The following is a 22,480-nucleotide window of genomic DNA, read 5'->3' on the forward strand; positions in this document are numbered from 1 at the left end:
GAGGTTGAGAGAGAGAGTGTGTGTATGTTTAAGGGTGTTTGTGTGTGTGTCAGACTGATTATCACTCCAATAATGTCTAAAAATCAGAAAGAGATAACAAAGGAAAAGGCAAATCCAAAAAACATTTGACATTTGCCTTTGTAAGGGAAAATATTTGTATGCCAGAGCCAGCTGACAATGAGGTTGGCTTTAAAAAAATGGAATGGTCAAACTCCACAATCTACTCTTTGGCCTGAACCGCACAAAGTTGAAGTAAACCAAAGACAAAAGTGACAGACCTTCCCTTCAAAGGAAACAAGTGAAAGGAAACAAGAAGTTGTACTATTCTCAGATCAGAGATGTATTTAAATGACCAGTTCAAGTAGGTACTTGCTGCATCCAGTTTAGTTCTTAACATTGTTGTTCCAGATAAATCAATGGGATTCCTGGACAGACATGGGAATGTCTGTTTGTGAAGGTAACAGTATCTTTCAACCGCATAAAGACCACAATCCCATTTCTTTCCTCACTTGTCTCTTCTTTTCCCCTATCAAAGCTATAAAAGAGACAGTATAATGCCACTCACATCCATGCACTCCAATATGTGCATCCTGTAACTACACCTTCCGTTGACCAGCAGGAAATGCACAGACTCAAGGCAGGATGAAGAGGGTGGTCAGTTTTAGCCGAAACTTATTCTAGGTCCATTGCATTATGAAACTGGGAGACTTGTGAATCCCAAATGCTCCACTGTGAAAAACACTTCATCCTTCCTGGAAGTTATAAGTCTGTTACCAGGGGCAGCAGGGTGGGGGCGTGGGGGGGGAATATAAGGCTGATGCATTTTCCTGACTCATAAATTACACGCACAAAGTTACCACGCTTACAAATGGGACAAATGAAAATAGAAACAAAAAAACGATGCACTTCAATTATGCCTTTTGAGAAATTGTTTCCTGTAGCTGAATGCTCGATATATTGGTGAGTTAGCAGATTTTTGTGGAGTTGCTAAATCATAGCACACACTGTGAAGATGTACTACATTTTCCTCCCATCAAACACTGGCTTGCATCAGTGGTACTCGTAATATCACTAGCAGACCATTTGCTTCCCAGCTTCCCACCATTATGGCCTTTGGCAAGTTTACTCTTCTGTAGCAGACAAATCTACTCCTCTTATTTGCTACCCAGGAGAAGTACAGGGAATTTAATGGAGAGGCAAGGCTATTGCAGCATTCACAGAGCAAATGGGGACAAAAAAAACCCTGCAGTGGAGACAGAACCATCAGTCCCACATATAGCAACCACTCTGTCACCATGTCTCATTAAGTCTCTGGTGTCATTTGTTGAAAAATTGTTGGAAGTAGCCACCACAAAAAGCTAGCAAGTAACACTGGCTTATATCGAAAGGCATAGATAAAAGATTTGACTTCTGGACTGAGAACTTTTGCAAATACTGTCCAGCCTATGGACTTTAGGCTAATAAAATGGGACATCATTTCCTCACAGTTAACAATAAAACATTCCTCTGACAATTTTTCATTACATGTTATTAATAATGTCAATCTTTGACCTTCAAGGTCTCAGTGCAATAAATACTTAAAAAGAGCATTAAATACAAGTGGTCACTTAGACAAGGACATGAGATGAACACTGGAACATTTGTTCCCAATCTTTTGATTCAGCAAAAACAATTATAACCAATAGACCGGGGAGCTGTGAGCTGCATTGCTGACCCAAAAACTTTGATGATGATACTTTTCTTAACAGTTGATGTCCAGAAACAGACTTCTTTGTAAATAAGTCAAGAATTACTTCAGCTGAGGCAATGCAGTTTGACATATTGGCAGAAAAGTCTATTCAATCTCACTAACCATGCGAAAATAAAACCCTCTTTAGAATGAGTGCTCGTCAGGAATGGTGAGAGAGTTTAGTAAACAGATTCAGAAAAGTTGGCTCAAGAGGATGACACAAGACCCACTGGGAAAAAAAAAACACATGAATACCTTGCCTTCACCAGCCTGTTGAGAGCTGCATGTGACTTGTCCATGTGACAAAAAGTTTTGAGCTGTGTACTCACTTCACAGATACTATCCGCATTGCAAAACTGCTGAGTTTCTCAGCTTTAAATCATGATCATCCAGCTTAAGTAATGTGGAGGTGTGGGGGTGCCACAAATTTCTTCTCTCTCTCTCTTCACCTTTACTGCTTTTGTCATCATTTGGGATGGGAGGAACAACAGACTTGCAGAGAGGAAAAGAAATGCATGGTCTTAAGATTTTTGAAAAACAGGCATGGTTTAACACGTCTTCATCCGAGACTATTTATAGCTTATTGGAAGGTGCATAAATCTCTATCGGTCATGCTTTATGCTTTTAGCATCTGATAACGTGCTTGCCTTGGAACTTGTTTAAGTAGGTTACAACACAGGAGAATACAGACATAAATTTTTTTTTCTACTAACAAATGCAGCTTGAATTTAGCCTCGATTCATAACAGCATGATTCTAAGCCAAAATGTCAATGGGAATGGGAACACAGATCTTGGACACGTACAGTACAAGATGAGTTTTGGGAATAAGATGGATGAACCCAACTGAACAGCATCCAACTGCTTATTTTTATTGTCGGCTACGTGGATCCCGGATCCAAGTTTGAAGTTCGGCAAAATTCTAGGGTGACATTAAGTGGCATTCAGTTCAAGCCAGTCTTTCTATAAAAGTGCATTCCCAGTGCAAGTTCCTTCTGTGGACTCGTGCGGTATACCACGTGCTGCTATGACCAGAAATTGTGCTGTAGCTCATAGGCTGTTGTCTTGCGTGGATTCATCTCTGCTCCACACAGTGGGAGTGTTCCATCCTGACTCTGACCTTCCACATCTGTGTCTAACAATGTCCGCTCATAGCTACCGAGTCCTTGCCTGTAAGGCAGAAAGAGGGGCCTTTCCTCCACAGTGCCACTGCTGCTGAGGCAGGAGTCCAGGTTGGATGGTGTTTCAGTGCTTGAACTATTGACAGGGGAGTTACTGCATGTTTTGCTGGGTGAGACAAACCACCATGTGTCTAACCGCTGACGGTTTGCAGATGGGCGTGGCCTCGGTACAAATTCCAACGTTTTGGGTCTTTCTAATGTGAAATCTTGTTTTGTGTTCCTTCGTCTTGGAGTCGGTGGAAAAACCAGATTGGGGTCAGGCAGGCGAGGAACTTCCGTTGGATCCCTGCTGGGACTTGGAATTTTACCTATACCTTTAAAAAAAAATAGAAATGTTAATCCCTACCAATTTGTATCTTTCCCCATTCCGTTATAATAGCCACTAATTATAAGGCTATGGCAGGGAATGGAACAAAAAAAAAATAGGTCATTAACTGCATTACTCCCATGGGGATTAAATGGATGAAGCCTTGGATGTGATTGCTAATACATCACTTCTCACTTCCTCTTTCACTTCCCCTCTGATCCTCCTGTATTCAGTCTGGTTTTCACTTGTATTTCAGTTTGATAACACATTTCTTTTTTCTGTCATTTTCATTTTTTTAATCTCATAGGAAGAACAGGCCACCAAAGGGTGGCACGGTGGCTCAGTAGTTAGCACTGCTGCCTCATAGCACCAGGGACCCAGATTCGATTCCACCCTTGGGTGACTGTCTGTGTGGAGTTTGCACATTCTCCACGTGTCTGCGTGGGTTTCCTCCGGGTGCTCCGGTTTCCTCCCACAGTCCAAAGATGTACAGGCTAGGTAGATTGGCTGTGCTAAATTGCCCAAAGTGTTCAGGGACGTGTATGTTAGGTGGATTATCAGGGGATGGATCTGGGTGGGATGCTCTGAGGGTCGGTGTGGACTGGTTGGGCCAAAGGGCCTGTTTCCGTACTGTAGGGATTCTACGAAGAAAAAAAGTGATTTCCTCAGATTTCCTGCCCTTCCCTAAACTGCTTCCGATTTTAGTTGAGTCTATTCCATCTCAGCCTCCTTAGTGAATAAGTTAATTTTGATGTTTTTGGACACAGTGAGTGAACAGACAACAGTGGCCCAGTTCCTTGGATGCTCCTAGTTTTTGGCAATATAGAACTAGTCATCCAACAGGCATCTATTTCATCCCTTTCCAAAGTTACAATTGTGTAATGTGTAATAAATGTCCAAATACACAAGATAACGGCATCATGCAAAGTGCTGGACTACACCAAATTATTTAGAAGGTGCATTTATTGATCTTTAAAAATATCTTTACTGAAATTCTACGTGGCAATATTTTGAGAACACATTAGAACTCTGTTCTTCCCATTGTTTGCAAATACACATGTAGATACACAAAGAATGAAGTATTCACAGATCTGTGTGTTCTGGTGACACTCCACAACTCACAACGGCAATAGAGCCATGCAGCAAGTATGATCATGGAATTCGTTGCTTTCATTAGGAAGGTGCAAGAACTGATTTGTCGTCTCTTTGCATGGAGACTGGAATGGTTACAAAGGCAGAATGTTTGGTTTCCTCTGACCACTACACCCCGCACCCAACCACAACCCATACCGACAGGTTGGGCCTGCCTTGAGGAGTAGTTTGGGGCAAGTGGTGTGTGAGTGGGAGTAGGAAGGCGAAGGAGAAAACGGGGTTGAATTCAAAGTAATTGGACATTTTGCACTTATGAGAACCAATAAACACAGAAAGTTGCATTTTACAAGGTTAGGAGCAAGATACTACAAATCCTTTCAAGGAACCGCATTGGTTGAACTGCCTATTTCTGGGAACACCAAGAGAGCAATATAAAACACCAAGCACCTACCTGTAACAACAGAGCCCATGGCACCATTGGATGGCATACAGTTCGGAGTCTGAGGAATTTGTTTAATAGCTCCATCAGAAGGAGTTCGCCTGTGACCCCAGTGCACTGCGGTGGAGGTTGTTGTCACATGAGTTGGAGTCAATGATTGCTTAGGGTCACGTTTGAAGCGTTCAATGGTTACATCAACCAAAGGATGATTGGTAATAAATTTGGAGCTCTCATTCATCGAACTTGGGGTTGTAGGCATTTCGTACACTACCATTTCATCACTATCTGAGCGTAACAAAGATCTCGTGGAGTTGCATTCAGAAATGGAAGATAATGAGAGCAATGTCAATGAGGAAGATGGATCAAAGGAGGTAATCACCGATTCTTCATTCTTGAAGAGATTTCGAGATGGAGGGCTGGTGCTCCTCCGCAATCGGCTGGTGCGTTGAAAAATGCCTTCCTTCTTTTTCTTCTCTTCCTTTGGCTCAACATCTTCTTGCAAAATATGACATTTCCCCAGTTCAAGCAAATCTAATCCCAAAGCCACTGCTGCTAGGACAGCCCCACAACCAAGGAAGACAAAGTCACATTTCTTCCTTTGCGAGCTCCGTTTTGTACTGTTGGTGGGAGTATGCTGCGGGGTGCTAGTAGCCGAGTTCACTGGAGTAGGATCTTCATTGTTGTCACTAACAGCACCCTCCCCATCATTTCGGTCAAATGGTAAAGCGAGGTAGGCTTGGTTGTGTAAAGCAGGTTGTTGTAGTGTTGCATCGAAATCAATAATGGTATCACCATCTTCATGCTCTGGAGGTAAAGGAAAAGAATCTTGAATCTGGTTTCTTTATGAATGACACCCACTCATATTTCACACCCCACCAATATTGTCAACTTTGGATTTTTTTAAACTCAGGAATAGTTCAATTCCCAAAACTCTTAAGAGTCAGGCCATTCAGTCCCTCAAGCCTTTTCCTTCATTCAATTTGATAATGGCTGATTTGACTCCCAGTTCCATTTTTCCATTGCATCAGCAACTTTTATGGAGAAGGAGAGAATTTCAGATTTCCACTCTCTTTGCGAGGGAAATCATTTCATGATTTCAGTCCCAAGCATTCTAACTCTAACTTTATGATCAATAGTCTCCTTTATCTACATGATCCACCAGAGGAAATGGTTTCTCTAAACTGTTAAGCACAGTGAAGACATATTTTATTCCTAACTTCCAAGTAGGAAGGAAAGGAATACATAGGCCTCAAAAAGAGTTACAGGCTGTAACAGCGTACGGTCACCAAGCCCTTTCTTTTCCAGGTCCACCAAGACAACAAATGGACCGTCTGCTTACAAACTGACTTTGTGGCCTGCAGAAAGTCCGGCTCTTAAAGAGAATCCTGAAAAAAACTAAACTACCCTTCAGGAGTGAAAGTATCTTCTTTATTAGGCCTGCAACATGTGTTTTCCATAACAGGACAATCACATGAATCAATAGCATTTTTGCACTACTCTGTAAAAGTGTCCCCTGTTCTCTTAAACACTCAAAAAAAAAATGGTTAAAATGCATATAGGAAGGATGTTAATAAACCATGGAGGGTTCAGAAGACATTTACCAGGATGTTGCGGGGCAGGAAGGTTTGAGTTAAGAAAGGCTGGATAGTCTGGAAAATTGGAAGTTGAGAGGTGACCTTGTAGAGGTTTATAAAATCATGACGGGTATGGATAGGGTAATTGGTAAGTATCTTTTCTGTAGGATGGGGGATTTCAAGACTAGGGGGCATGCGTTTAAGGTGACAGGAGAGAGATTTAAAAGGAACGTGAGGGGAAAATTTTTTACACAGAGTGGTTTGCGTGTGCAATGAACTTGCTCATGATATGGTGGATGTGGGCACAGTTACAACATTTAAAAGACACTTAGATAAGTACATAAAAAGGAAAGGCTTGCAGGGACAACAAGGTGCAGGGCTGGATGAACACAGCAGGCCAAGCAGCATCATAGGAGCAGAGAGGCTGACGTTTCGGGCCCAGACCCTTCATCAGAAAAGGGGGAGGGGAAGGGGGTTTTGAAATAAATAGGGAGAGAGTGGGAGGCGGATAGAAGAGGGATAGAGGAGAGGATAGGTGGAGAGGAAACAAACAGGTCGAAGAGGCGGGGATGGAGCCAGGAAAGGTGAGTGTAGGTAGGGAGTTAGGAAGGGGATAGGTCAGTCCAGGGAGGACGGACAGGTCAAGGGGGCGGGATGAGGTTGGTCGGTAGGAGATGGAGGTGCGGCTTGAGGTGGGAGGAGGGGATAGGTGGGAGGAAGAACAGGTTAGGGAGGCAGGGACGAGCTGGACTGGTTTTGGGATGCGGTAGGGGGAGGGGAGATTTTGAAGCTTGTGAAATCCACATTGATACCATTGGGCTGCAGGGTTCCCAAGCGGAATATGAGTTGCTGTTCCTGCAACCTTCGGGTGGCATCGTTGTGGCACTGCAGGAGGCCCAGGATGGACATGTCGTCTGAGGAATGGGAGGGGGAGTTGAAATGGTTCGCGACTGGGAGGTGCAGTTGTTTATTGCGAACCGAGCGTAGGTGTTCTGCAAAGCGGTCCCCGAGCCTCCGCTTGGTTTCCCCGATGTAGAGGAAGCCACACCGGGTACAGCGGATGCAGTATACCACATTGGCAGATGTGCAGGTGAACATCTGCTTGATGTGGAAAGTCTTCTTGGGGCCTGGGATGGGGGTGAGGGAGGAGGTATGGGGGCAGGTGTAGCACTTCCTGCGGTTGCAGGGAAAAGTGCCGGGTGTGGTGGAGCTGGAGGGGAGTGTGGAGCGGACAAGGGAGTCACGGAGAGAGTTGTCCCTCCGGAAAGCAGATAAAGGTGGGGAGGGAAAGATGTCTTTGGTGGTGGGGTCGGATTGCAGATGGCGGAAGTGTCGGAGGATGATGCGTTGGATCCGGAGGTTGGTGGGATGGTACGTGAGGACGAGGGGGATTCTTTTTTGGTTTTTATTGCGTGGACGGGGTGTGAGGGATGAGGTGCGGGAGACACGGTTGAGGGCGTTCTCGACCACCGAGGAGGGGAAGTTACGGTCCTTGAAAAACGAGGACAACTGAGATGTACGGGAGTGGAATGCCTCATCCTGGGAGCAGATGCGGCGGAGGCGAAGGAATTGGGAATACGGGATAGCATTTTTGCAGGAAGGTGGGTGGGAGGAGGAGGAGTATTCTAGGTAGCTGTGGGAGTCGGTGGGCTTGAAATGAATATCGGTTTCTAGGTGGTTGCCCGATATGGAGACAGGCTTGCAGGGATATGGGCCAGGAGCAGGCAGCTGGGAATAGTTTAGTTTGGGATTATGTTTGACATGGACTGGTTGGACTGAAGGGTCTGTTTTCATGTTGTATGGCTATGACTGTGAATGAGTTTTGTGTTGTTATATTTAGGTGTAAGACCATGAACAAACAATCCTTTTTAGTTAATCTCTCAAAATGCCTGCTGCTAGATCTCAAATTGTCCACACACTAAGGAATTTAAAACATGCATATTTTCATCAAAAGCTTATTGTTCACAAACTACTAAGGGAACCGTGATATTAGCAGCTCTGGGGCAGATACTCTCTAATCAATCTGTTCAGAAATATGCACACACCTCTACTACACTGAACGCATGCGACCTAGCACAGACGTAGGGACACTACCAGTACACCACACGAGTCCTCCCATAATTTGCAATTTATATACTTAGATTCTGCATGTCTATGATGATTCTTTCATCTGGTTGGTGGAACATACACTCCTATCTTGTCACATAGAGGGTGGCAGAGTTTCACAACTTGTTAATTCCAACACATTGCAATGTAGTTCAGTGGGCAACTGGAAAAGCGATGAATGTTGGGAGCCATTAATTCACCTTCAACTACAAGATCTGGCCAAAACAGGTTAATTAACCTGTTGATACTCATTGATGCAATCCATGAGATGACAGCCCATTTGAACCATGTACTGGTGGATCCGCTGATCACTGTGGTACAGCTAACCCAGTAAAACTTAGCACCTTTAGCAAAGAATAGGTGAAAAATGGAAACGAAACAAAAATAAATAATCAATGCAACAAAGTTTGATTTTTAGAACAGTGCACATTTTCCATACCTATTTCAACAAGGCTGGCAAACCCTGGGACAGTAGGAGTTGGTCGATGGCTTTTTCCCAGATTGGGAGCACTGGAGGACCACTGCTTGTTTCCATCTACCAGATGTTTAAGGCTTGGAGAACGGAAATAATGAAAGAGAAATAATGCAATAATTGTCAGCATATGTACAGTTTGTAGGACATGCTTCAAACATTTAATATAAAGTTTGTCTGTTGTTATGAGTGCAAGTAGACCTCTTTTCAATGACACACATCCCATGTCCTCACCTCCTGGAGCCACACATTAACTAAGATGCTTCTAGTCTTCTGTCAAAACTGATGAGTTAGCCATGGTAGTAAATCTCTGAGGTTCCATCTGGAATTTCATACCTGAAATCAAAATTTCTGGAGGCAGTGAGAGGTGGGCATGGAGTAAGGATGGGCATCGCAGATGACATTTTTCCATTTTTCTATGCTACCCCCCCGCCCAGTTTTTCCTGACCATTAGTAGATAGATGCACACAATACAGCTTATCCATGATACCCAAGGCTGAGACAGACAGATTTTTTGGCATCTCAGAGAATCAAGGATACTAGGAGCATTCATAAAGTTGGAATTAAATCGAATGATTAGCCATGAACTTCTATGATTGGGAGATCTTGTGACACAGTGTCAGTGTCCCTACCTGGCCCAAAAATTCCACGTTCAGCTCCATCCCTGGGATGTGATATCCAAGAAAGATGCTTTGTTAACACAACTGGTTACCAATCCTATTGCATTGAATGACAGAGCAAGCTCAAGGGACCCAATGGTCCACTCCTGTTTCTATTTTTATGTTCAATAAACTGCATGTTTTCTTCATACAAATTACCAATCCAAAGAGATACTGTTATCATTAAGGATGCAGACCAAGAGGATTAGTTAGTTCGCAAGTCCCCAACACAATTTGATTACCCACACTGAAACTGAACATAATAAAAAAAGTGCTTCCAATATCAGTGAATGGTCTCAACGGCTGCTGTTTATATTGTTAAGAGGTAAAAGGAGGTATGGAGTGTTTTTCTTACAATTCACTAATCCTCCACTGAGTAACAATCGTGTCAATTGGTTGTCAATGTTGCAAATAATTGGAAATTAACAAAATGCAATCTGATGCAGCGATGATATTTTTCACTCAACTGCGAAGCTCCTGACTGTTTGAGCTTTGTAATCACATCTTAAATAAAGCCAGATGGAACAACAATCAAAAGATTCAACAAGCATGCACTTGTTCATCCAAACGTTAATTACAGACTTTCAGCTTTCTATTTTAATTAAAATGTAACATGCCACACTGTGGCTTAGATGCACTGTCAATTTTCATGCAAATTTTATTGCAAAATCTCACCAATATGAGATCTCACCAAATAAAAAATACATTTATCAGACAGTTACATTTTTGGACCCACAAGCAGAAGTCCAGGTGATAACAATGTCAGAGTCTGCATGGCTTAATAAAACAATTAATAAACATTATTCATAATAAATTCAAATTATCTCAAGTCAGCTGAAGTCATCTTAGCCTAATATTGTTCTGTAGTGTTCTTTTGAATCCATCCTATGATGACACTTTATGCAGAAGGATTTAAGGAAAAATATACTGGGATCATTTACTGAGTTGATTCTGCACATAAATGCTGCGCAGTTAGATCTCATCATGAATCCACAAATATGTCAAGCTGCAATGCAGACAAAAAGTAGATACATTGAAGAGTCTTGATTGAATAGATGAGCCATGATGAACAGATGAGTTTTTAAACTGACTACGTTATCAAATAGATAAAGCCTACTAGCTATCTCCACAGGAACTCTACAAGAATACTCTAGGAGAAGGTTTCTCAGACTGAGAATCAAGACCTCACTTTCTTGGAGTTGCAAATCCCAAGGCAGCAACGGCTGCTGTGGATCTCTGACCTTGTTGTGACAGCCAGGAGGGCCCTTCAAATCCTCATCATTTTGTAATGGTGACAGTGGTCTAAATGACCGAAAGTTGAGAGCCAGTATCACAGAATTGTTACAGTGCAGAAATAGGCCATTCGACCCATCATGTCTGCACCCAATTCCTGCTCCGAAAAAGCCAGTGCAAATATAGGTTTTCAAAAAACCCTTAAGATGAAAGGCTTTGCATCCCACCTTGTAACCTCATCCTGGATTCCCCAGTAACACACCATTCTCACCACCCCACTCCAAATTTCTCCAGACTAAGTTGCTACTGTGGGGTCATGGTAATTTTCAAGCTTTGAAATGGAGTTACAGCCATAAAATGACTGAAGCTGCGCTGCAGAAAAAAAAAAATGACTTTTCATTTTGAGAATTGCTGAAAAAAGAAACATTTTGTTAAAGCTGTTCAGCTTGCATCAATCAGGTCAATTTCAGTACCACCAATATATACAAATAAACAACATAAACAATATTTATATTCATGGGAAGTCAGCGCTGATTGGTTAACAAGTAGACGTTGTTTGATTGAACTATTTTCTTGATCGTTAACAAAGCTTGGCAGTTAACTGCTAATCAGCATTAATGGGTGTATTCTCCATGGCATCTTGTATTTTGTCCTGATCAGTACAAGATGAAAAACTTTGCCAAAGGTGCAATGAAGACCACATTTGGGATAGCAACATCTTTTCACTTTAATGAACATTGTTGGGGTAAGACAGATAATGCTATGGGGTCAAGGGTTCAAATTTAATTTTGGCAGCTGTTGGACTTTAAATCCAATTGATCAGACAAAAAAAATTCCGAAATGAATGCTAATCTCAGTAATGGTGGCCACCAAACTATAACTGATTACCACAAAAACCCACTGGGTACACTAATTTGCTTTAGGGAAGGGAATTTATTATCCTTCCCTCGTCTGGTCTACGTGTGACTTCAGATGCAGAGCAACGTGGTTGACTCTTAACTGCCCTCAAAGTGGAATGAGGGATGTGGCAATAAATGCTGACCTTGCCCATATAAATTTTAAAAATCTCATTTTCTCAAGTAGCACAGTTCCTTCTAAATTATGTTTTTTTTTTAAACAGTTAGCATTGAATTTATCTACAGCATGGGAAAGTTAATTCTGTCTGAACTAGACCAATGTCCATTCTACATCTTATAAGTACATCTTGCAACTCTTTGTGGCCACACTTAGAATGGAATCTTCTATTAAAGTTTATTTCAGGTTAACTTCCAAATCAATTTACATCATCTGGTTCTGTGTCCAGAAGCAACACAGAAGAGAATGAAGTCCCCAAAGCAAACTCTGTCCTTAATTTGATGAATATTCACAGAAATTAGTACGTCATTGACCTTTCTGCTAAACGCCAACCTCCAATTTTACAAACACAAAGTACCTACCATATTCAACAGTTTCTAAATTCAATTAAATATTCCGAACAATCATAGGACAATTCCTGATTCTAATGCATCTTTCCCATCTGGGGAAAATTCAATTTCTTCTGAAAAAAATGCTGAACGTGATCGCTGACAAGGTTTTTTGGAAACGCAGCAAACAAAATATTGTACCTTCAAGCAAAACAAGAAATCTCTGAACACTTAAGTCTGCCTGTGCAGAATTGATTAAAATATCATTTGCTCAAAGATAAAAATGAGAAAGATTTATTTTGAGGTTTGAGAATTAAATCAAGTCTTGAGTGTAAACCTTTAGGATAAGTAACACTGTGCACAATTTATGCATTTTATTTCTTCTCCTTCCCACCCACTCAATTGCAGGCCACACTGACTTATGATAGGGACTGAATCACACAAGCTGCATCACGACTTGTTGGGTAAATCTTCTATTTGATTTTAAATATTTTGCAAGTAAATTAGTAAATTAATTTTTTAAAAAGTAAATTGAGACACCTGGGATTTTAGATGGTACTCAAATTTTATTCTTAATTCTATTTTGTAATATGGATCCATGAATAACTAAGGTTTTCAATGACTTTGCAAAAACACATTCTGGAGAGGCAACAGCTTAGTGGTATTATCGCTGGACTGTCAATTGTCGGGAAAAATCCATCTGGTCCACCAATGTCCTTTAGGGACAGAAGCTGCCATCCTTACCTGGTCTGGCCTACAAGTGACTCCAGACCCACAGCAATATGGTAGATTCTTAACTGTCCTCTGGGCAATTAGGGATGGGCAATAAATGCTGGCCTAGCCAGTGATGCCCTCATTCTGTGATTGAGTAATAATGTCGGGATTCCAAGATATAACTCCCATTCCTGTATTAACCCAGTTTTGCACCCCTTCTGGGTTTGAAATCTGCATTACAAAAAAACTTTAGAATGCAGTACAAGGCCATTCACTCTGCCTGTTCTATGTCAATATTTATGTTCTATATAAGCATTCTACTACCCTAGTTCACCTTACAGTGTCAGAATATCCTATCGTTCTTTGTCCTGAGCTTCCTTTCCATTATTTGGCTCAACCAACGCATGTCATAGCAGTGATTTGATATTCGAATGAATGAATGATAAGTAGAAACAGAAAATGCATTGACCTGAAATGTTAACTTTGTTTCTCTCCCCATATACTGTTGGATCTGCTGGTCTTTTCCAGCATTGTCTCCATTTGCAGACTGTTAGCATCTGCAAATATTTTATTGCTTTCCTCGATAAATGCTCATGAATTTGGTCATTTAATTTGTTAGTGAAAATCCGTTATGCGTGGCCCTTGCTCTGGATGATCCAAAGTGAATGCAATTTTCTGTATATCTACCAGAGATGAAATCTAACTTTCGCCACAACCACACCCCATTTTTTTTTGATGCCAATAACAACAGAGTGATGAAGGCTTGTGATAACTTATTATTATTGTTGTTGTTCTAATAGTGTACCAGTTTCACCCTATTTATCTCATGGATTATGTTTAAAACACCGATAGCAGCACTCAAACAACTTAGGAAGTATACAATCTACAGCTGGACAGCTACCCAAAGGTTACTGCCTGTGGAAATAAAACAGAGAGAAATAGAGAGGGTATTGAATGAAATAGTGTGGGCAAGGGTTGAAATTTGGGAAGATGTGGTGAATTAAAGAGTAGAAATAAAGCAACAGAGAAAAGTATTAATATGTGAAATTATAAAAAGACCATGATAGGCAGAGATAGAAAGTATAAATCTACAAGCAAATCAACTGATAAGACTAGTGGTTATAAAAATAATAAAGTAAACAAAACTGAAGCTCTCTAGCCCAACGCACATAGCTTTCAAAACGAAACAGATGACTTGATGGCGCAAACAAACTCACATAAATAAGTAAGTACGACCTGATGGCCAGACTGCAGGATGGCATACACTGGAACCTGAATATTGAACAGCACGTGAGATTTAGAAAAGCCAGGAAGCTCGGAATAGGTAGACCAGGAGGCTCTGTTAATTTATTGTGCTGATACCATCATTAAGAGAGATGACCTACATTCAGGAAACCAGGATTAGAAGTGAATTGTGCAGAGAGGAGAAATTATTGAAGTAAATTGCTGGAGTGTACAAGCCCTCTCACAGTAACAACATGGTAGGATGGAGTATAAAGGACAGCATAATGGGAACTTGTCAGAAAGGTACAGCAATACTCAGAATCATGGGGGATTTTAATCTATATATCAACTGTAAAAACCAGATTAATCAAGAGGGAAAATGAAAAAAGTGTGAGAAAATTTAGCACTTAGAAATCCAAAAATGGCTTTTTTGAAAAATATGTATTTATTCAGGGGATGTGGCATTCCCTGGCTAGGTCAGTATTTGTTTCCAATCCCTTGTTGCCCTTGAGAAGGTGGTGGTGAGCTGCCTTCTTGAACTGCTCCAGCCCATTTGCTGCAAGATAAGCCCACAATGCATTAAGGAGACAATTCCAGGATTCTGACCCCGTGACACCTAAGGAACAATGACATATTTCAAAGTTAGGATGATGAGTGGCTTGGAGGGAAACTTGCATATCTGCTGCCCTTGTCCTTCTACATTGTAGTGGTGTAGGTTAGAAAACTGCTGTCTTAAGGACTCTTGGGGAATTTCTGCAGTGCATCTAGTAGAATGTACACAACTGTTGCAACTTTGTGTAGGTGATGGAAGGACTGATTTTTTTTTGTGGAAGCAGTGCCTATTCAAGCAGATTGCTTTGTCCTGGATGGTGTCAAACATTTTGACTGGTGTTGGAGGTACACTCATCCAGGTAAGTAGGGAGTATTCCATCGCATTGGTATACGTGACAATAAATCAAAGTACAGTGAACACCCTATTTTTTAGGAGCAGTACAGGCAGATGAAAGTAAGCAAGAATATATGGATCAAAAAGACTTAGACAGAGGCATACTGGTTATGGTGCACAGGGCGTGTGCTAGACGAGATCAATGTTAGCAGGATCCGCATTGCTTGAGGCTAGAGAGTCCATTCATCAGTCTGATAAGGATACTTGACTTGTGCCTTGTAAATGGTGGACAGGCTTTGGGAAGTCAAGTGAGTTTCTCACTGCAGGATTCCTAGCTCTTGGGGCCACTGCAATTATATTGCTTTTCTACTTTAATTTCTGGCCAATGATAACACCCAGGATGTTGATAATGGGGGAATGGTGATGCCATTGAATATCAAGGGGTGACAATAGTAAACATTTCTACAGATATATAGAAAAGGAGACCATTAACACAGATAACACTGGTCTTATAGAAAATGAGTCCGCAGAATTAATCATGGAAAATATGAAGTGACAGATGAAGGGACCAGTTATTTTGCATTTGTGACAAAATCAAGAAATGGAACAAAGGGAAGAACTGAAGAAAATTATAATACCAGGGAAGTGGCACTGATCTCTGGACTGACAAATCCTCGGGTACTGATAGACTTCATCTTAGAGTCTGAAAAAAGTGAGGCTAGTGAGATAGCTGATGCATTGGTTTTAATTTTCCAAAACTCCCTCGGTTCCAAGAACATTCCATTTGTTTTGACAATAGCAGATGTAGCTCCATTATTCAAAAAGGATAGGAGATAGAAATAGGAAACGACATTCCACTTACCTTTAACATCTGAAGATGTTAGTAACTATTATTAAAGACATTATAGCACAGCATTTACAAAATTTCAAAATAATCAGGCAGTCAATATGGCTTGTGAAAGGAAGGGAGATCATGATTAACGAACATATTAATTTATGTGAAGAAGTAACATGAATAAAAGGGAGCCAGTGGATATACTGTACTTAGATTTGCTGAAGATAGTCAATAAGATGTCATATCAAGGGTTATTGCAGAAAATAAATACTCTCAGTGCAGTGGGTAACATATCGCCATAGAAAGAAGACTGGATAACTAATAGGGAACAAAATAGGCACAAGGGGTCATTTTCTATTTGTAATTTGTAATGAGTGGTATACCACAGGAATCAGTGTTGGGGCCTCAACTTTTTATAATTTATGTAAATGACTCAGATGAAGGGACCAGAAGGTTTGATCAGAAAGTTTGCTGACACCACAATGATAGGTAGGAAAGTAAGTTGTAAAAAGGGAATAAGATGGCTACGAACGGATATGGATAGGTTAGGTGCATGGGCAAAGATCTGGCAAATAGGGTATAATGTGGGAAAACAGTTATAAATCTTAACTTCGGCAGGAAAAAGGAAGCATATTATCTAAATGGTAAGAGATCACAGAGCTCAGAGATGCAGAAGGATCTCGCTATCCTAGTGCACGAATTGCAAAAGGCAAGAATGTAGGTAGAGCAATTAATTATGAAAGTTAATTGAATGTCATCATTTATTTCAACGGGAATTGAATACGTAAGACAGACGGTTATGTTTCAGTTACACAGGAGTTGGTGAAATTGCATCTGGAGTACTGCAAACAAAATTGATTTTCTCAAAATTACTAATCGTACCTTCAGCTGCCAAGACCGTAATCTCTGCAATTCCTTCCCATTACTCTGCCTCTCTCAAGATGCTCCTCAAAATCTACCTCTTTGATGAAGCTGTTGTGTATGTGCTCTAATACCTCCTTCTATGGTTTGGTTTCAAATTTTATTTGATAACACTGCTTTAAAGAGTTTTGGAACATTGTACTATGTTGCTGTTGTAAACTGAGGGGCTGTCACACTTGTAAGAAGCTACTATGTGTAAGATTCAGGGTCAATATTGAAGTTTATCTCTGACCCACTGTCCCTCTATTGCAATGCACTGCTGGAGGTCACCAAGTTATCCTAAAAATAATTCTTTGCAGTCAAAAACCTACAAATTTCCCTCAGAAGGTAATTGGAAAAATGTTTGTTAGAAATTGGAGCAAGCCCATCACTGCAACATTGTAGAATGACAACAAACAATGTGAACAGATAGAGTTGATATTGTACAATGCTTTAGTCTTACCTATCTTCCCCACCAGCGAGATCCTTTTGATGTAAAGAACTGGGGCCCCACGTCCAGCCCTTCTTTTTCTGCCCTTTCTTTTCGTCCTCATCACATTCCTCTCGCTGAAACACTGAACTGCGGCCCCAGGTCTTATTGCTTTCACCTGGTGTTACTATGAAGAGGTTAAAAAGATGGCCGTTTATCCCAGTAGTTTCATATCAGTCACTGGTGAAATAATTTAATGTTATTCAACATGTAAGACTTTTATACAAAAACGTACGAATTGTCCAGCAATGGAATACATTTAGCACGGCTCGCTAAAGGATCACATACAGCTCAGATGCCGTCTACCAAGCATCAGAGCCCTATTACCTGACAATCATGATCTCCTTCCCAAATTTTCCCAAAAAATGCACAATTTGGAGGTCTTCTGGTACCCACCCATCACATTGTTATTCAATGGATGCAAACCCAGAGACTGCTGATCTGTTGACTATTTGACCACAGGGAAAGAATGGAACTTCACAGCTTATCCTGATCCCACCCCAATGTTACCACGCATGCATTTTCAGCAGAGGCTGTTGGGATACCAGTCAGGAGTGGTAATCCCCAAAGTGCTTCTTTTCTATCTCTGACTCAGGATACTAGTTGCACATTTCTGTCAGCGTTTTCAAACATTAATTCTACAGGACTAGGCAGGCAACATCCAGAAGAACGCAAGTTGCAAGGTTGACTGCTGGTTTTCACAGCAAAAATAATGGAAGTGCACAACATAAGCTGCAAAACGCTCTTTATATCACGTGGAATTTAGATCATAATAACTGAATTAAATATTGACTTTTTAACCTTCTATTTCTTCCAATTAAAGACCATTTGAAGTCACTTCTGTTTTGTCTTTAAAGATAATATACTTTCTCTTAGTGTTGGAAGATTAATTGAAACTTAATTTATTTAGATATTTTGGTGCTTTATCAGTACGGTCATTAACTCTCCTTCAACAACGTGCCTTTGTCACACGTGTCAAAACCAATTCCACTCTAAGCCAATGCACCAGAGCGACATTACCCTTGCCGATTCTGGCCATGTTTGCAACATTGAGATGGTCCCACATTTAAACCACAAATAAAGAGGAATAAAACCATTCAGCTAATTGAAGTGTAGACAATGAAAAAAATTCCCTCAGCTTCTCATTTCTCTTTGCCATTTGAGCTATAATATCCAACTGGCTTTTGAATGACCCTCAAATTTTGTATCTTTCCTCAGAACCCAAAATCCATTCCATCTGTCAGATCGAATGCTGAACATAAAAACTTTCTGATATCAGTCCTGATGTCAAAGTGACCTAAAGTAGGGCTCTTTGCTAATTAGCACAAAATTATATGCATTGCAATGCTGACAGCAATTGTAAGAATTCATGAAATAAAAACTCAAATCAGCCCAGTTTCAAATGATAAGATTTTCCATATTATCAATTAATAAAACGAATTTAAACTGGGCCATGGGCTGTTTCCGAAATAGATTCCCAGCAAATTCCAGGGGCAGCTGTTGGCTGTGTATTTTGGATTAATTGGAGGGGTTTTGGATCTGTTTGGTTTCTCCAAGTCTTAGATTGAAATATCAACTGTGAGGGTGGGAGAGCAGTTGTTATCTGATAGCTGTATATCTATGCAATTCAAAGTGAGCTTGCTGTTTCAAAATCTAGCTGGCCAACTTTAGGAATGAGAGTAGGATAACAGAAAGCCAGTGCAGTTTTCACATGGTGTTGTTTGGGTTCAGGAATTAATTGTGCTCAATGTAGAAAGTCAATTAACTCTTGAAAAGTGCAAAAATTAAGGACCCTGATCATAACCTGAATTGAATACCGAAGCAATTCTCCACTTTGAACAGAGGCTGAATGGGAGCCCCTGTTGGATATGTGATAAGTTACCCATAGGGCTTCACTGGACTCTTGAAAACTACTTTTGCTTGACAAATTTGTTAAGATAAAGAGAACGTTATTTTTCTGAAATCATTCCTTTGTCGTAGAGACATAACTAAGGCTACGTTCCAGTTGCTTTATCTACAGTTTGGTTATTCAGGTTGGGGTTAGTACAGCACTCCAGTCACTTCTAACCATACATATCTCCTGCATGATATATTCACCACACAGACCTGCACAAACCCGACGGGTGACTATTGTTTAGCAACCTATGTAAGACAAGTGTCGTGACTATAATGCGGTCAGTGAGGTGGACCTCAGAATATCAGTTCCCTAATTGGGGCCGTTAAAAGAGATAACAAGGTGTAGGGCTGGATGAACACAGCAGGCCAAGCAGCATCAGAGGAGCAGGAAAGCTGACGTTTCGGGTCGGGACCCTTCTTCAGAAATGGCTGTTAACCTGCTTCAATCAGGGAGCCCTGGCTGACAAATATAAACAAGAGTGGCAGAGAGGGTCTGAGAGCTAGCGCTGAGGGGGCTGGATCAGTGTCAAGTACAATGCACGTGTAAATAAAGGGTGACATGGTGACGGGATACTGTGCAGCATTTCAACAAGTATATAAATTGAATACATTTGCTCATTTCTTTTCATTTCTTCTTAATAAACTCACATGCTAGTTTTCAGCTTGAAGTATTATGAATGGTCAATCTGGTGTTTAACATCACTCTGAGACTAAGATGGGATCCTAAATTACTTTCAGCACTTATTTTAACAACTGAAATGGTCCATGATACTCCTCAATAAATGAAGTCATGGTTTGGATGCAAAAGTTATCAAAGCAGCATCAAGTGGTGAAAAGATGCATTGGAAAGATGCCCAAATTATGTGATTTGAGGTTTAAAAGGGAACTAGATTGATATCTGTTGAGAAAGTCAATCGAGAATGACAGAAATTAATGGCATTGTTTGATTTCTTTCTCCCCCAGAGGGATACAGGTAGCACTCCATATACAGAGTGGGATAGAGGAGGGGTGCGGGATGAAGTAAACACAGTCTGTCAATGGAACGGAGAGAGTGAGTGAAATCTGAATTTACCTTAGAACTTGTTGCATGCCAATTCAGAGCAAAAGCCACTGTTTATGAAAAAGAACTATTCAAAATGAATTAAGTAATTCTAATTAATTATATCAAAACTAAACTGATTTAGATAATGAAAACCATCTGCCAGTGGAGCGGAAAGGAGAGGTCATTTTGTTTTTAATTCATTCAAAAGGATGTGGGCACTGCTGGCTGAGATACTACTGTTGCCAAACCCTTGAGGAGGTGATGGTGAGCAACCTTCTTGAAACATTGCAGTCTATTTGATGTAGCTACTGTAGGCACAATGCTGTCAGGAAAAGAGTTCCAGCATTCTGACACAGTGACACTGAAAGAACGGTGATATATTTGGCGATCAATTGTATAGGAGCCTGGTTAGACCACCCTGGAGTACTAAATGCAATTCCCTTACCACAGGAACGAATTATTGCCACAGACAGAATGCAACGAAGGCTCCCCAGACTTCTTCCCGGGATGGCGGGACTGTCTTGGGAACAGAGATTGGGAAAACTGGGCCCGTATTCTCTAGAGTCTCTAAGAATAATCTCGTTGAAACTCACAAAATACCTGCTGGGATGGACAGGGTAAGATGCAGCTAAGATATTTCCCCTGGTCTGGGAGTCTAGATCCAGGGACTCAATTTAAAAATAATGAAGCTGCCATTTAGGGCTGAGCAAGGTCTACTTTAAAAACTTAGACGGACGTAAATCTTCGGAATTCTCTACACCAACGGACCATGGATAATCAATCTTTATGTATGTTTAAAGCGGAGGTTGACACATTTTTGATTACCAACGGCTGATTGGGTTATGGAGATTGCGTGGGTAAAAGGGCATTGAAGCGTCTGGTCAGTATGATTGTATTAATTAGTGGAGAAAGCTGAATGGGCTGAATGACCTATGCCTGTTCTTATGCTGCAAGTCTGGATGGTCAGTAGCTTGGAGGGGAACACGAAGGTGGAGGTGTTCCCATGTATTTTTGCTGCCCTTGTCCTTCTAGACGGTAGTGTTCATAAGGGAAAGTGCTTTCTAAAGAGCCTGGGTGAACTTCTGCACTGCATCTTGTAGATTGTACGCACTGCTGTTGCTGGGTGTCAGTGATAGAGGGAGTGGCTGTTTGCGGATGTGGTGCCAATCAAACAGGCTGCTTTGTCCTGGATGGTGTCAAGCTTCTTGAGGGTTGTTGGAGCTGCACCCATCCAGGGCAAGTGGGGAGTATTCCATCACACTCTTGGTTTGTGACTTGTGGACACGCTCTGGGGAGTCAGGAAGTGAGTTACTCCTGCCTCTGATCTGCTCTTGTAGTCACTGTATTTATAGGGCTAGTCCAGTTCAGCCTCTGGCCAATGGTAATGCCCAAAACGTTGGCAGTAGAGGATTTGGGGATTGTGATGGAATGTTCAGTGACAGTGGTTAGATTGTTTTTCATTGGGGATCTCTTCTTCATCTGTCTAAGGTGGAATTGAACTCAGATGGAAGGACGGTGTTCAAATTCTTTGGACAGAATGCTTTTTTTTTAAAATTAAAAATGGAATTTAGCTTTTTACAACCTGCAGAGATAGGCGATGGCAAAAAACATGAGAGGGAGAGATAGTGAGCAAGACAGTGAGAGAGGGAGTGGGAGAGAGAGAGAGAGAGAGAGAGAGAGGGAGAGAGACAGAGAGAGAAAGGGAGAAAGGGAGAGAGACACACACAGGTTAGCCTCTGAGATAATGCAAAATTGGAGTTTGGTTTATTAAACTCAGCATCATCAGTAGGTCAGCACCGGAGATGAAGCATGTTAGATGCGGGTCCGATTGACAATCTGAGAAAGTGCTATTGCTCAGACAAAAAATGTAGCTGCAGTCTTGTGTTACTATGCTGATAGAATATCTTCTGTTTTGTGAGGTGTGCCATCTTGTGTCTTAAATGAGCACTGGCAAATCAAGACCTTTTATAACTCCTCCATCTACATGCTGAGGGCTAAAAAGCCTCATAAGCAACCCCGGAAGCTCCTTTAACTGGGCGCCCATGACTCATTCACTATCATTAATAGACAGCAGCTACTTAGGAGTATGCTAAAACAGAGAGAAGGCTAGGGGTGGTCGAACATAAAAGCAAAGCTCACAGAGAGTCATTTGAAACTAGAGAAATGTTACAATTGTGAATCTCGCTACTAGCTACTACACATTTTAGATGAAAATTCTAATACATTTTGTAGAGTTTTGATAACAACATAGATGTGGAATATGTCTTTGAAAACAGCAGTGAGGCAAATCATGTTACTGA

General features: G+C 41.1%; 1 protein-coding gene across 1 annotated transcript in view; it reads right to left on the reverse strand.

The window, feature by feature from the left end:
- Positions 1–242: 242 nt before the first annotated feature.
- map3k9 (mitogen-activated protein kinase kinase kinase 9) overlaps positions 243–22,480 on the reverse strand; it is a 111,038-nt gene continuing 88,800 nt past the window's right edge. The window contains exons 8-11 of the mRNA XM_020521658.2: positions 17,216–17,369; positions 8,866–8,978; positions 4,759–5,550; positions 243–3,222 (exon numbers count right to left, since the gene is read on the reverse strand). Coding sequence (XP_020377247.2) covers positions 2,753–3,222; positions 4,759–5,550; positions 8,866–8,978; positions 17,216–17,369 — 1,529 coding nt within the window. The 3' untranslated portion in view covers positions 243–2,752. The remainder of the gene's footprint in view (positions 3,223–4,758; positions 5,551–8,865; positions 8,979–17,215; positions 17,370–22,480) is intronic.

Source organism: Rhincodon typus, chromosome 8, assembly GCF_021869965.1.
Source record: "Rhincodon typus isolate 14 chromosome 8, sRhiTyp1.1, whole genome shotgun sequence".
NCBI classification, from domain to species: Eukaryota; Metazoa; Chordata; class Chondrichthyes; order Orectolobiformes; family Rhincodontidae; genus Rhincodon; species Rhincodon typus.